Genomic DNA, 14,244 nt, shown 5'->3' on the forward strand with positions numbered 1-14,244 from the left:
TACTATTACCTATGAAAAATGTGAAATCACTATAATTTTAGCTTTTTAATAGTAATAGGAATCTATAATAACAAATTCAATATGCCAGCATTATTTAATTATATGTATAGCCTATACATCCTTAAATGATGTAGCATTTGCGTCATTGTGATCATAAAATTATGCATCAAACAATTACGTGCATCAAATATGTGCATCAGACAATTGATATGTCTGTGAATAGTGATTATTTATTGTTGCCGTATATTTTCACAAGTTATTTATTTGAATTCGATAGATGTGTCAACGAGGATAGTTCAGATGTACATACTAAGTGGGATGGCCCGCATATAAAAAGCTAGAAAATATTTAAATCAGTCTTGGTTGACCAAATTCAAGTTTCAATTAATCAATATCCTTCGAAAATTTGTCGATTTACATTATTATCACATACTTATTACTAATACGTTAAGAAGACTCATTGTTCCTTTGTATTTGCTTCCGCCGACTTAACATGCGATAGCCGATGATCAGATCAGTCTCCATATTAATTTCTGTTACCTATCGAGCCACGGTTAACGCATATTAAACGGCTTCGTTATTATGTGTACACGTATAATCAGTGGGAGAAGCGCGGCGACGATTTCGTACGGAAACGTTAGAACCGACTGATGAGATCTGGTGATTTCGCAAAATATTATGTGAATCCCCCGGCGCGCTCCTCCCGCCGGCCTATGTTAGGACAACTCGTTAATCGATCATAGTTTTAATACCTAGACGCGCACATCAATCACCACATCAAACATAGTATTCCTTGATATCTAGCGCGTCAGAATCGCAGCCCTATACGCAGCTCTCTTGAGTCGATATTAGCGGTGTGCGCACGGTGACGACCTCCCTCGTCGGGTGTTTGCCGCTCATCGTCGAGATGTTGATGTCCTGGAAGGGACTCCTCGCCGAGAGCGATGCCAGCGTGTATGGCGACGTCGACGATGACGTCGTGTCGACCTTCGCCGGCCTCGCGTTGTGGTCTATGCAAGCGTAGATCGTGGCTTCCTTTGCGCACGGCTTCCCGCCAACGATCACCCCGCTACCGTAACCCTGAAGCGTACTTATGCTACCAATTCCACTTATACTCGTCAGCTTCGTGTCGGTCGCCAACGTCGACAGCGTCGTCGGACGCGGCAGACACAGCTCGGCGTACGTTATCTCGCCCGATAACTGCGAATCATATAAAAAGACATTTTTAAACTTACGGGAACTCTAATTTTCAATCTGTAACGCGATGTTTGAAATTTACCGGCAACGTTGGGTAATTATTGTATTCGTTCGAATACGACGATAAACCCTGCAGGTGATTCACTTGTTGAATAGAAAGCGAATTCGGCGGAAGTCCGTCCGGTGTGCCTTGCGCAGCCAAAGGCGTACCGGATATCGATCCCGTTAATTGGTAATCCGAACCTTGGAATTCGAACAGTTTCTAAACAACCCTCAGTTCTCTCGAGGTTAACGCGATGATCGAAAATGTCGTACCTTTGTTTATTGGTACTACGTCCGGATTCCTGTCGTCGGTGTCGTACAAATCTTCGGAGCTCGGCGCGGTGTTCTTTTTCAACGGCAAGTCGCTCGGCCTCTGCGTTCTCCTCTCGTTTCTGATCTTCATAGCTGCTAAAATAGCAATAGTGATTAAGAGCAACGCTGTTACCACTCCGATCAATCCGCCCAATAGTGGAGTGATCTCGAATGGTACCGGTGTACCTGTAAAATAAAATTAATGCTCATTATAAGTCACGCACGCAGTTGGAAGCCAGTCGTGACATCAAAGCACGTTGCGTCAATAAATAGGACCAAGGTAGTAGTGAAGATACAGGAAATACGTAACATTATTTACCAGTCTGCTTCTCCGCGATTTTTAACGTGAATCCCTCGAGCAGGGTGGGCTCGCTCCTTCCCTTCGCGTTCACCGCGTACACGACCATGTTCAGAATTTTACCCGGCTCTAAACCGTGAACCGTGAATGCGGCGTTCTCCCTGGAAGTGATGTTCGCTTGAAGTATTCCCGTTTGCTGGTCGAAAACCTCGAGCAGGAAGTGTTGTGGCTGGCCGCCGTCGAAACCGACGGAACACTCCACCGACAAGGAGTCGGTTGTCTGATTGGACAAAGTGCAATTGTACACGGACTCAGGCTTCCCTGTAAGGTCAACAAATTGTATTCCGAATTTTATGTACCATGAAACGAATTATGGGAATGCTTGTTATTTCGAAATTCACGTACCCGCGGGGATGATGTGAAACACGCACGCGTTCTTTTGTTGGCCGGCGGTGTTGCTCGCCCAGCAGAACACCGTGCCGTATTCCATTTCGGTCATCGGCCGATAGATAAGAACGCTTTGGCTGTGATGCGTGGAGTTCTTGTATCGTGCCTGAGGCACGTCTACCATTTCCTCTGTATTGTTGAAGGTCCAACGGAAACTGACGGGCGGCGGGTACGCTTCCACTTTGCAAAGCACTCGAGCGTCTTCGTGACGCGCCACACCGTAAATTCGTTTCTGGTCCGACACGCAAATCGGTTTGTCTACGAAAAATCAAACTAACATTGAATTTATAACACAAGAAATAGATCAATGGTTAGTATCATGCCTGACACGTAACGCTTTACGAAACACGTACCTGTATTTTTCATTGATTAGACAAAATATAAAAATGATAGTGAATAGAACTCACACATTATGTTCAATTCGACGTTATTGCTGTAGCCGTCTCCCTCGACGTTGCTAGCAATACAAGTATAATTTCCTGCTTGAGAACGATTCACTTCCCTCAGAGCCAATCCGTATTGTTGTACTATTACACCGTTCTTCGCATTGTTTTGTATTACGTTACCCTATAATAGTATTAAGACGTAAATTTATTGTATTCGAGGATTGTCGAGCAATAAAAAGCAGAATAGGATATTATAAACGAAACGTAATAGAATCGTAACAATTATAACAGAATAAAGATAGAAGTATTTCTTTCATTTATTTGTAATGAAAACTGATAATTAATGTCGAGTTTCTCGTACGTCTGATTAGTCACACGATTATACTACTGCGAATGTCACTGATTTCGTATGGAACAGTATTCAGCATTTCTGCCTGATGCGTGCCTCCAGCTATCTACGCAAGCGCCTGGTGTCTGATTAGTAGTTGACTTAATCTACTTATATGGGCGTCTTCGCCACGGTAGTAGTGGGAAAACGTCGTACCACTGTCAGTGATAGTAAAGAGAGATTACTAAATCGTGAGAGCCTTTTGAGACTTTCTGTCGCTCGAAAAAGTTTGCAATTTTTGATCATATATTTATATATTACCACCGAAGTAGGAAATAGAAAGCCAAACTAAACAGTTGCTGTTTTTTTTTTTAAATTTTTAAACCGCATATTCAAATCGAGATTTACGACATAGAACTTTATCTGCAATTTTCAATTAGAATATTTCATTAGTACTCACATTATGCTTCCACACAACCTTGTAAGCGCCGGGATTCGCACGGACTTTACATTCGAAATAGACGTCATCGCCCTCCTCGATGTCGTCTGGATTCATATTCGATCCTAATTCCAGGTGCAAGATAGGAACAACTGGAAAACAAAAAAAATTAAGAAACCTTGCATTCGTCAAAGCTAATTTAAAATATAAAAATACTTACAAAATACGTTTAGCTTCCATGTATCTTCTATCACGCCCCCTTGAACTTTAAAGTTCTCCGCTCGACAAGTGATCACTTTATCGTGATCGAGCAAGCTCGGTTTGAGCGTTAGTATGGAACTCGTCATGTTACCATCTTGCGATATCTTTAACACAAAATTAAAATAATAATAAACGTCCGCAAGATTATAACACATAATGGTTGTACCTTTTCCGTGTAGTTAGTCAACTTTCTTCCATCCATGTACCAAGACAGATTAGCTGGTGGTCTCGAACCAACGGTCATACAGTTTATCTCGTACTTCCGATCCGCGCTGAGCGGCGCGTGCTCGCTGCTCAGTATAGTCACGCTCAATGGTTTCACTGAAAACCAAATCCAATTATATCGATCACAGTACGATAATAAAAACTCAGAGCCGTCGATGAAGATTTTATTTTATGATACAGAACACTTACAGTGCATTTCAATCGCCACTGAAGCAGAGACTGGTTGACTGATGTTATTATTCGACGCTTGACAAGTGAACACCGCGTGGAGATCAGCTCTTGAAAGTTCCCGCACTATCAAAGTATTTCTACGGAGCGCAGGAAACTCTCCCGGTTCGTCTTTCGAATCGAGGAGCATCTCCCCGCGCCACCATCTCACTCTCGGCTCCGGTTGGCCTGAGAGAAATTAGAGAAACGTAAATTGATTATAGAAATATGAATAATTAATAAGGACTTACCTCCAGAAACGAGGCATTGCAATTTCAAATCACCACCTTCTTCGTATGGTCCAGCCACTGATGACACGGTCGTCCCGTGCTCATCAATGATATTTGGTTTATGAGGAGGTACTGCAATATAAAAATATACCATAGATCATTATTATCAAACGTCATTTGTTATTCAAAATTTAGGATGATACAAACCAATGACTGTCAGGTAAACTCTTGAATTTCTGGTCGGACTCTTTGCAAAATCTACTCGGCACCTGTATTCACCCTCGTCCCTCTCTTCGATATGATTGATATTTAACGTAGCCGGCTCTGTGACCGTTCTGAAGAACGCTCGATTGTCCAAATGATCTTTATCGTTCCAGTGCGAATCCTTCTCCGTGTGCTTGCCCCTCATATCGTAACTAAAACGAATCGCGTTATTCACGAATTTTCAAATTTCTTTAAGCTCGATCGCTCACCTGTATATAGGCGTGATATCGCTTTTGTACCATACGACCAGAATCGCAGAATCGTTTTGGCGCGGTGGACGGATGTCGCATGGCAGTTCCGCTGTACCCTGAAGGACCGCCCTCGCTGCCGTGGTCGGTCCTGGAACAAAATTCACAAGTCGATATCAAGTTTCTGAGGTATCGCTGGGAAGAATAATAAAAGGCAACACGGTTCAACGGATTTAGCTATGTTCCATCCGGGCTAAACACGGAGTCGTAAGGTTTCCCACCCGCTGTCTGGACGTCGGATTATCGGCTTAACGCGCCGTCCTGTTTCGCTCGATTCGAAAGTGATCGACTAATTGTAAATGTAAATACAATGAATGAAAGTACAACGGTTCATACAATTTTTTTAACTATAATTTTGACACTCGGTACAGCATCGATACAACTTTTCTTGATCGAGGAAAAAGGTATTCGTGTTTAAATTTTGTGAAATCGATATCAGGTTTCTGGGGGTGATACGGAGTTCCGTGAGATGTCGGGTTCGTGTCGCGCCTCACCTGTGGCCCGATCAATCCATCGATTCCCTCTTCCTTATCAACCGCTTTAACCCTTTAAACCCGTCCCACTGTAGTTGCACGGTAACGTATGTCTTAAATTACAGCCGCGATACGGGAAGGGATGAAAAAAGATAGTTCTGTTTTCGGCGGATGACAAATTGGACGTTTAAAATGGACGTCATAAAGCTCCTCCGGGTTTGGACGACTAATTTATGATGAAGAAAGAGAGGGTTGATATATTCGACTCGAAAATTTATGGGAAGCTATATAACATTTATTAGGGTCCTTCCGTAGTCGCGTTAATTAGACCATAGCTCGTTATTCTTCGTATTAGCTATACATAGCGCGTTAGAGTTAAAAAATGTCGCGTCTCGCGTTAGGAGAAGAAATCACCCGCTCCTCGGATAGCGTGAACGATGGTGTTTAATAAATCTCCAGAGAAATCCTTTGAATACGTAATGCTGCGTTAAGTTTTCATTACTTTGATAAATCTGTTCGGTATCAAATAGTTTTAATCAATTAATGCGTCGGAGTTCGCTGCTTTTCGATGATTCCACAATAGATTTGCATTCGAATACGCGAGTGTATTTATAAAAATAACGGCATCGCGAAAAAATCAGAAGAGAATAAAGACAGGATTAAAGTGTTGCGAGGGTCCATGCATGCCAGGTGTTCAGAACGATTAAATCCAGATAAACGATCGAGCTGTCGTTCAAAACGACAGGAAGATTTATCAGCTCCTCGAGATCCATTTCGTATAAAGAGGAGTCTATCAAGTTTATTCTTGCTCTTATCCTTCATTAACTACCATACATTTTGGCTAATAACAGTGTAAATGTTTAACAATTCTCGACGACGCACGCGAGTACCTATAATAACCGACGTATGTGCAATTAAATTGCTGTACTAATTAATTGAAATTTATAATAATTCGACACGAAGACCGATCCGTCACTAGTTATGAAAGTGTGAATCCAGTCAAGTCATTAATTTTTTTACGTTATTAAACGTATAAACGGATTTATACGCCTACGTAACTAACGCGTCGGGTGTGATACGAATTGCCACGAGTTAATTGAACGAATTTAACGAACGGATGAAATTAAATAGATTATTAAGAATCGTGTTTTGTTGATCGACGTGGCCGATATAAACGAGCATCAGAATTTTCTACCGAAGTTTTCACACTCACTGGCGACGAGTAAATTATTTGTAGATTCGTAGCGGACATAAAAAGAGTAAACAGCGAGGTACGTGTCGTCGGTGATAAATCATAGCTGGGACGTGTCGTTCGAGCTTACCTATGCCTAATGGAACGAATGTCTACGCGTATGGAACAATACAGGCTCCGAAATCTCCTAGCCACCTACTCTAATCAATCTAATGTCGTCTCGGATATATCAAGCTCGTTCTAATTTATCGCCTACACATTTGTGAGGGTGTTTACCGATTATGACGGATATTCTCGTTGACGTCAGTAGCGATATCATCGGCGGCGAGCTCCCGGGCATCCTGTTACGAAGGTTTATTAAGCTGGAAACACCGGTTGATGGGATTATCCGTATCGCGTGAGATTGAATAAAGCAACGTGACTGTGAGAAGCGAGTACCTCCAGGCCGGTTATTATACTTCCTCCTTTTACTGTTCCTTTTCATCGATGCTCACATTTTTTCCCCTCATCAAAGCGTCGCGGCGTTATAATCAGAACGAATTTCACTTTTCGATTGTCCTCGTGTTTATTCTTCGATAAAAGATCGAAAACATTTTTTTTTTATGATTAATATTTAAATTTCGACGTGGAACGTCGTTATTCATTGCTTAAAGCGTAACGCGGTTGATTTAGCATATTCCTCGATTCTTTTCTATGCATATGTAGAGCTGTTCACAATGCGCCATTAGGGAAGGGGCGCAACACTCAAACCTACAGGGAAGGACGGGAATTGCCGTTGTTTTGTCTTAAACAATAGGTACCTGAAATTACGGCCACTTGCAACTATAGTCTTGGGTATAAATGCAATTAACTTACAGGAACTGGAGTCTTTGTCATTTGCGCGCAATTAGCACCACGCGAAATTCGAGGTCCGGCAACGCCTGGTATTCCCTGAGAGTTGTTCTAAAGTTCCATTTCTTCTTGCCTCCCCCATTCAGAGATTTATGTATTTTAAAGTCGCATCGCGACCAGGTGTTATCGTCGATTCCCGGTCGCGTCACTCTTCAAAACGAGTTCCTTCCCTTTTATTTCGTTAATACGAATCTCCTCGTTCTACTCCGGACAGTCCTTTTAAAAGAAAAACCCTTATCCTCTTGATTGTGTAAGGTCCACTTAAGATTTCTAGCGGAGCGCAGTTCTCTTCTCGCCATCGAATTCTTTTTTTCTTCCTTCAAGCAAGAAAAATATATATCGGGCACTCGGTTCTTCTCCACTTTCGCCTGCGCGCTGTACGAAACGGTTTGCTTCTTTAATGAAAAGAGAGAGGGAATAATACCTAGAGCGAGGACAAGGGGAACACAGAAATTGTCTGACTGGAGGTTAAATCGGCTCCATAAAACCGAGTCCTCTGTTCCGTCATTTCTTTTTACCTATTTTCATTGTTTCGTTCATCTAAGGGCGGACCCTGCCCCGCACCTTCCCGTTCGACAAGCTGCCACCCATTTCTCTTTTGTCGATGTCCGTTTCCTTATCTTTCGTCCAGCGTGTGTCGGTTCAGTGACAACTACGGGAACAAGAGTGGTGCCATCGGGGACTTCAATTCTATCCTAACGTAATTCAGCCTCCGGGGCTTTTCGAGGACAATGGCTAATAATTGTCGACTACTTGTACAAGGGAATACGGTATGGTGGTGCGAGGGCGCGCGCGCGCGCGATCGCGGATGTACCGTCTGCCGGACGAATACTGGCAAAGGTTCGGATAAACGTATCCACGAGCACGGAGGAAACGAAGTTTGCGAAACGGTGATGAGTCTTTTGGGTATTACTCTTGTTCCGGCGTAACCGTGCCATTGAACAGGGAGAAAGAATAACTAATTCACAAACACGACGGAACTACGGTTTCCCTTCGTTATCCCGTCCCGTAAGAAAAATAATGGGAATCGAAACATTTTCAATTGTAAAAAACGTGATTTCAATCCACGCGAGTTTTTCTGTTCGAATAAAATTTGACCAACTCCGGTGGCTGGCAGCGTTTTGTTAAATTTTTTTTTCCCCGCCCGAGACGTTACAGAAATATCAATTTGGATAAAAAAATTTGCGTGGCAGCTGTTGAACACGAGTGTAACTGTTTGATGTGCAATTCGAAACCCTGTTGAAGAACTACGGTTTTTATCGGGTATTACTTTTTTTCCGCGTACCTTTCATATCCAGTTAACAATCGAGCTAACTGTATGGACCTTACGATCGACGATAAACCTTTGTTTTCCGCAATTTTTCTACACTGTTTTACATCGGCCACTGCTCTATCAGATCCGTTGCTATCTTTCACGTCGTTCCTAGGTACGATGTATTTGAATTATATCGCTTTATAACGCAAGGAAGAGGAAAAAACGAATCGGCTAAACTAAATCTGGCGACTGGAATCGTTCAATTTTTTCCTGTCGATAATAGGCCGCTCTCGGTCTTTGACCTTAATTCGAGGCACATAAGGCGCGGGTGCACTCGATTTACGAATAGAGTCAACCGGACCGTGACAATATGTATCGGACATCGGCTAACCGGCGGGTTAATATGGAAAGGGGTTAGCCGTACCGTTGACTTCTGTCAGAATTTAACCTCGTCTTATAACGAATTCGTATTTTTATAAACCGCGGTAAAAAGATCGCAATCGCAAAGAGACGAGAATATAAAATCAGCGGAGGACAATTTATTTGTACCGTTGACAAGAGTTCTAATTACGATAGACGAGGAGGGGTAGCGAAGCGCGAGTTGGAGGGTCTATTTGTCTTTGAAGATGGATTAGGCAGTCTTGAAGAGCTTCTGAGAAAATACGACAACGTCGATGGTAACATCAAGACTGCCCTCGCCGGCGTAATATACACTGAAGTCGTAAATATTTATCAAGATTGGCCCCGAGGTAGCACGATATATTCCTCTCAGCGTATTCGCAACTCCGTAAGTCCGTTCCCCGTTACGAAGCCCGAAGCTCTGTAGACTATGTAGAAACATAAGCCACCGTTGTCTTTCTCCGCGTCTTTTCCATTCTGTTTTTCCTCGTACTTTGACTCTCTGTCCCCTTTGCAGAACTCGACTACCGCCGGGGCATACACCCGCCCCTAACCATCGCGCGTCTTACCTCCATTTTTATATTTTTCCTGCTCTTTTGCTCGTTGATTTACCGCCCTCAGGTATCATTTTTTCTCGTTCCAACTCGGGAGCCGACCGTTATTACGTTTTCATACAGTTTTACCAAAACAGTCCGACTCTATGAGAGTTGAAACAATGCATTCCTACATGTACCGCTGCTTCTTATCCACCGGCAACGCCCGAAACGTTTCACCCGGAACATTTACTTTCTATTCGTGCATGTTTAACGTCTTTATTCACGACGATCCGTCCCTTCCCCAGTTTTCGTCGGAGAAATTCGCCGGTAATTAAAGTCTCGTATTTCTGCGGCGAGCGCGCGATCGATGAAAATATAAGTTCACCGATATGCATCACGTATTTCCAAAGGATCACCTCGCGTTTTATGATGTAATGGTGCTTTCGCGTGCTCGCATGCCCTGGCTGTCTGAACTCCAGATATCGAGGGTGACCTCGCGTGGAACAGAAAGAAAGATAAATTACCGTAGTAACGAAGCGGCAACGGGAAAAAAAGGACATACCGACGGTCTACTACCGCTACGTGAATGAAATGCCCGATAAAATTGTACCTAAGATGCTGCTACGTCTTAATTGATTTTATTATCAAGCTCGCTCCCCTTATCTCGCTCGTCGCCCCACGTCCACGGAGCCTCGAATCTCCGTTCAGCGCCAAGCATAAATTACCCGTCGAAAGTTCTGTGCTTTTCGTTCGTGCTCGTTCGACGATCAGAGATCAGACGCTGGGGAAAAGTGTCAATGACGGGATAATGATCGCGGGAAGACGTTCAATGCGGCACAATGGGTACGTTAAACGTTGGTGACAGGTGTGCGCATCCGGTGAGCCGTAGAAGCGAGCAGCAGCTCGCATTGATACCGGTATTTCTCGTTGCTCGGGCCTATCCAACAGAATTCAGATTCCATTTGGCATTCTCGAGAGACAACGGCGGCTGGCGGAATGCGTCCGAACCATCTCCACTGTATAAACACATAGAGACCCAAATGTACACGTACACCCGCGGAGTGGCATAAACCGACTCTCCTCCTTTACGCGTGCATACAAGCGTCACGGTTCCACCCCCTCTTGCACCTCCTCACGGCACGTAGCCGCCGTTCCCTTGTCTGATTCCGAATCCACAGACACCCCAACCTGGTAAATACTCTCCCGATAACAATAACCCGTCGCCTTCGCCGCACAAGATGTCCTCAGACTAATGCTCTCCCTAACGAAGAAAACTAACTCTCTCGGTTCGTTTGCTCCGGTTGAGAAACTTCCGAGGGAGGAGACAAATTTATTACCCCTGGCGAAGAGTTTTGTGAAATAATAAGAGAAAAGATGCGACGAGATACATAGAAAAATTGATCTCCTCTCGTGAAAGTATTTCTGCCAGGCTCGGTATGTCCGACCGTTCGTTACGCTAGCGTTTACTAGCCCGTACCGATTTTATGCGACGGACACCGATACGGGTCGGAAGAAAATAAATTGAAATGACTGCACGGTATTAACTATTAGAAGGTTAGTCACGGCTGGCCCTATAATATCGGCGTTCAATATTTAACGAATTCTGCCTGATTCGCAAACGACGATCTACGCAGGCAATAGCAGAGGCAATCATTCAAGCCGATTTATCACGCGGGCCGAGCGAACACCGGCGGCCATACATTCTGGCTCCAATTTACATCCGAAATCCATTTGGCCGATATGGCGTTCGTCACGATATTTGGGTCGATCTACGACTTCTTGAGCACATTCCTTCAGTCGGTCACGTACTTCATCGCTGGCAGGATTCCGAAATTATGAAATCAGCAGTACGTGCGTGGGATTTTAGGGTGCCCCTTACTCTATACATACATATACATATACATATATGTATGCAGCTACGTAGACCGGGGGTAAGTCGGATTTCAACGCTCGGCTACGCGGAATACGAAGACAAATAAACAACGGGGGTAAGGGGGATATATATAACGGAGGCAGTGACAAACAGCAAACATCTCGTCGCGTAAGATGTATTAACTGGAGTCCCGGGAGTACCATAATCTCTCCTCCGTACCGCCGTTCGCCTTCCTGTGAATACACACGGTGACCGGTGACCGTGCGCCTCCCGTCTTTACCCACCGCGTTGACTCGACGGATTCATGAAAAACGAAGTTCCGACGATCGAGGAGTTAAAGCGAGTCATCAAGATTCACTTTGCATCCGCTGCAAAAAATCGCGAAAGAATCTCGGAAGTTCTGCTCGAAAAGGAGGAAATTAAGGCGGGCTGACTCCTTCCTGCCGGGGCACTACGTCGCGAACAGGCCCCGTATAAATTTCCCAAGCCGATCGATCGATCGGTCATCTGAGCGGGCCGCGTCAAAGAGCGTAATTCACGCTGTTACGAACTAACGTCTTATTCGGGATCGGCCGGGGGGCGAGTATGAAAAGTGAACGAACGTGGGGTCGGAAGAAACGGGGGCAGATCGACGTGGCAGGAATCACGAGTAGTTTGCAATCCATACCGTCCTCGGGAGAGGCTTTTGAACGAAAAGAGAGCCGATCATCTCACTCAAGGGAAATAACATATTTATGGGTTGCCAATGGCACTTCTGCTGGCACCGCAAGTTTGACTACTTTGATCTCCCCGGTGCATCAAAATGTACAGAGAATCAAAGGCGTTTGGTGAAAACACCGAGGAAGTTCATATTATGAGACCGTTAAACCTATCCCGGAGCCACTCTCGCGAAACGATCGAGCAGAAGAAAATCAGCCGACTTCCTATTTTAAGGTTTAATGCCGTCGCGTCAGGGAAAACGTTGACTCGTACCACTGAATAGTTTTATCGCCGCGTCTACGTCTACCGTTCAGAGGCACGAATTCCTGCGACTAATTACATTCGGCCATTCGCAGGCTTTTAATAACCGATAATTCGCCGGCAATAAAAATGATTAACGGTTTCTCACTCGCCCTGTCTTTCTCTCTCTCTCTCTCTCTCTCTCTCTCTCCCTTGTATTTTGTAACGTGGAGCGTAGTAGGTTAAAAACTGAAACGCTTTATTCCGCGGTGGCTCATTCCGATAACCATAACGTATGTAGCTAACCGCATACTGTCAGTCGTGGTGGTGCGTAAATGTGCTACATGTACCTTCGAGCACATGCAGCATGTTGCAAAGCCACATGTATAGCCCTTCACGTGCCCGTGCAGGTGCAAGTAATAAGCCCAGCTGGACATATTCTGCAATCTCCTGTACAATCTCTTATCACTGACATAAATTGTGCCGCGATATTAGGGGTATATTCGGCGTTTTAAATCGATTCCGATTAAACCGTCTTGCACCTCGTTCTTAACCCTGACACGATGTTTAAACTTGTAGCAGCACTTTACGTTAACAGCTTTAATAGGTATTTTATACGGAGGATCCCTTCAATTTATCGGCAAAGACGGCGCGGCGAGGAGTGATTTAAATGTGAAGCAGCGATCGATACACGAGAGGCGTCGAATTAACGAACGCATCTGATGACTGGCAATAGGTACAATGTCAATCTCGTTATTTTTCCGTCGCGTCTCGCGTATACAAAGAGGGCTCGCGAGACCACAACGAGGAACGACGGTAAGAACGTTCTCGGTAAGTGAATGTGCCAAAAGCGTGACGATTTGAATGGGATGGCAAGGAAAAAAGGAGGAGCAGGAACACGGGGTGGCTCGATTTACATCGGGCACATTAATGCTGAATTGACTAAACGAGCTGCGAGGCAATGGCGCGCCGGCAATAAAGTCTCGCTATGTCGACACTTTTATTTACCTACTCCTTTGCACGATTCCTCGTTTCACACCTGGATGCACTTGAACTTTTACTACCTTCGTGGATACTTCATTTGGTGAAACGCAAACGATTCGACGATTGCGGTTGCTCTTCCAGAAAAATCCACGTTAGACTTTGAAAGGAACACAAACCCCCGAGATAAACGCGCCTCGCCAATGCCGCGCCGGTAAAAAGGAACCCAACGGCGAACGTTGAAAAACTTTTCAACATTCCCTAACAGACGCGCCGCGATTCGTAACTTTTTTATTCGCGGGACAGCCGCGTTACGACTTTAAACGCAATGAAAGAGGACAAGATATATTCCGCATTATTTGAATAATCTTCGAGTGCTCGCCGGCGGGAGCTTGTAACTTTTTAATCTGTTATTTAATCAATTGAACAAACCCGGCGAGCTGAATGACAACAGAGGATCAGCGCGATTTCGTTCCAGCAATTTCCGAGCTTTTCACTGGGCGGGGTGAAAAAAGGGGAAGACGTACATATAATCGCTTGTCAAAAACCTGGTGGGAGCCTCTTTTATTTATAGAAGTCTAAACAATGGCAATGTGGCTGTTCCATCACGTATAAAATCGTCCATGCGTTATTTCCGTTGGTTCCCTTTCTCTAGCTTCCTTTTATTCTTTACCCGCAATCTCTTACTCCAATCCCCTTAAATTCCAGTTAATATTAGATGAAAGGTACCAGATTAAAAATGGGTATTCTTCGCCGGTAACCCGCCGCCAACTTTCCCGGCTACGCGGTAACAGCAATATTCTCCGTTTCTTCTCTATTTT

General features: G+C 44.4%; 1 protein-coding gene across 1 annotated transcript in view; it reads right to left on the reverse strand.

Moving 5' to 3' along the window:
- Positions 1-58: 58 nt before the first annotated feature.
- Positions 59-14,244, reverse strand: part of LOC108626244 (synaptogenesis protein syg-2) — a 59,463-nt gene continuing 45,277 nt past the window's right edge. The window contains exons 4-16 of the mRNA XM_018026825.2: positions 4,846-4,975; positions 4,580-4,788; positions 4,394-4,504; positions 4,125-4,331; positions 3,877-4,031; positions 3,670-3,814; positions 3,471-3,601; positions 2,704-2,863; positions 2,255-2,554; positions 1,871-2,170; positions 1,513-1,737; positions 1,280-1,440; positions 59-1,200 (exon numbers count right to left, since the gene is read on the reverse strand). Of these exons, the coding sequence (XP_017882314.1) occupies positions 823-1,200; positions 1,280-1,440; positions 1,513-1,737; positions 1,871-2,170; positions 2,255-2,554; positions 2,704-2,863; positions 3,471-3,601; positions 3,670-3,814; positions 3,877-4,031; positions 4,125-4,331; positions 4,394-4,504; positions 4,580-4,788; positions 4,846-4,975 (2,612 nt within the window). The 3' untranslated portion in view covers positions 59-822. The remainder of the gene's footprint in view (positions 1,201-1,279; positions 1,441-1,512; positions 1,738-1,870; positions 2,171-2,254; positions 2,555-2,703; positions 2,864-3,470; positions 3,602-3,669; positions 3,815-3,876; positions 4,032-4,124; positions 4,332-4,393; positions 4,505-4,579; positions 4,789-4,845; positions 4,976-14,244) is intronic.

The sequence above is a fragment of the Ceratina calcarata genome, unplaced genomic scaffold, assembly GCF_001652005.2.
Source record: "Ceratina calcarata isolate Rehan_Ccalc_2016 unplaced genomic scaffold, ASM165200v1 scaffold39.2, whole genome shotgun sequence".
Lineage (NCBI taxonomy): Eukaryota > Metazoa > Arthropoda > Insecta > Hymenoptera > Apidae > Ceratina > Ceratina calcarata.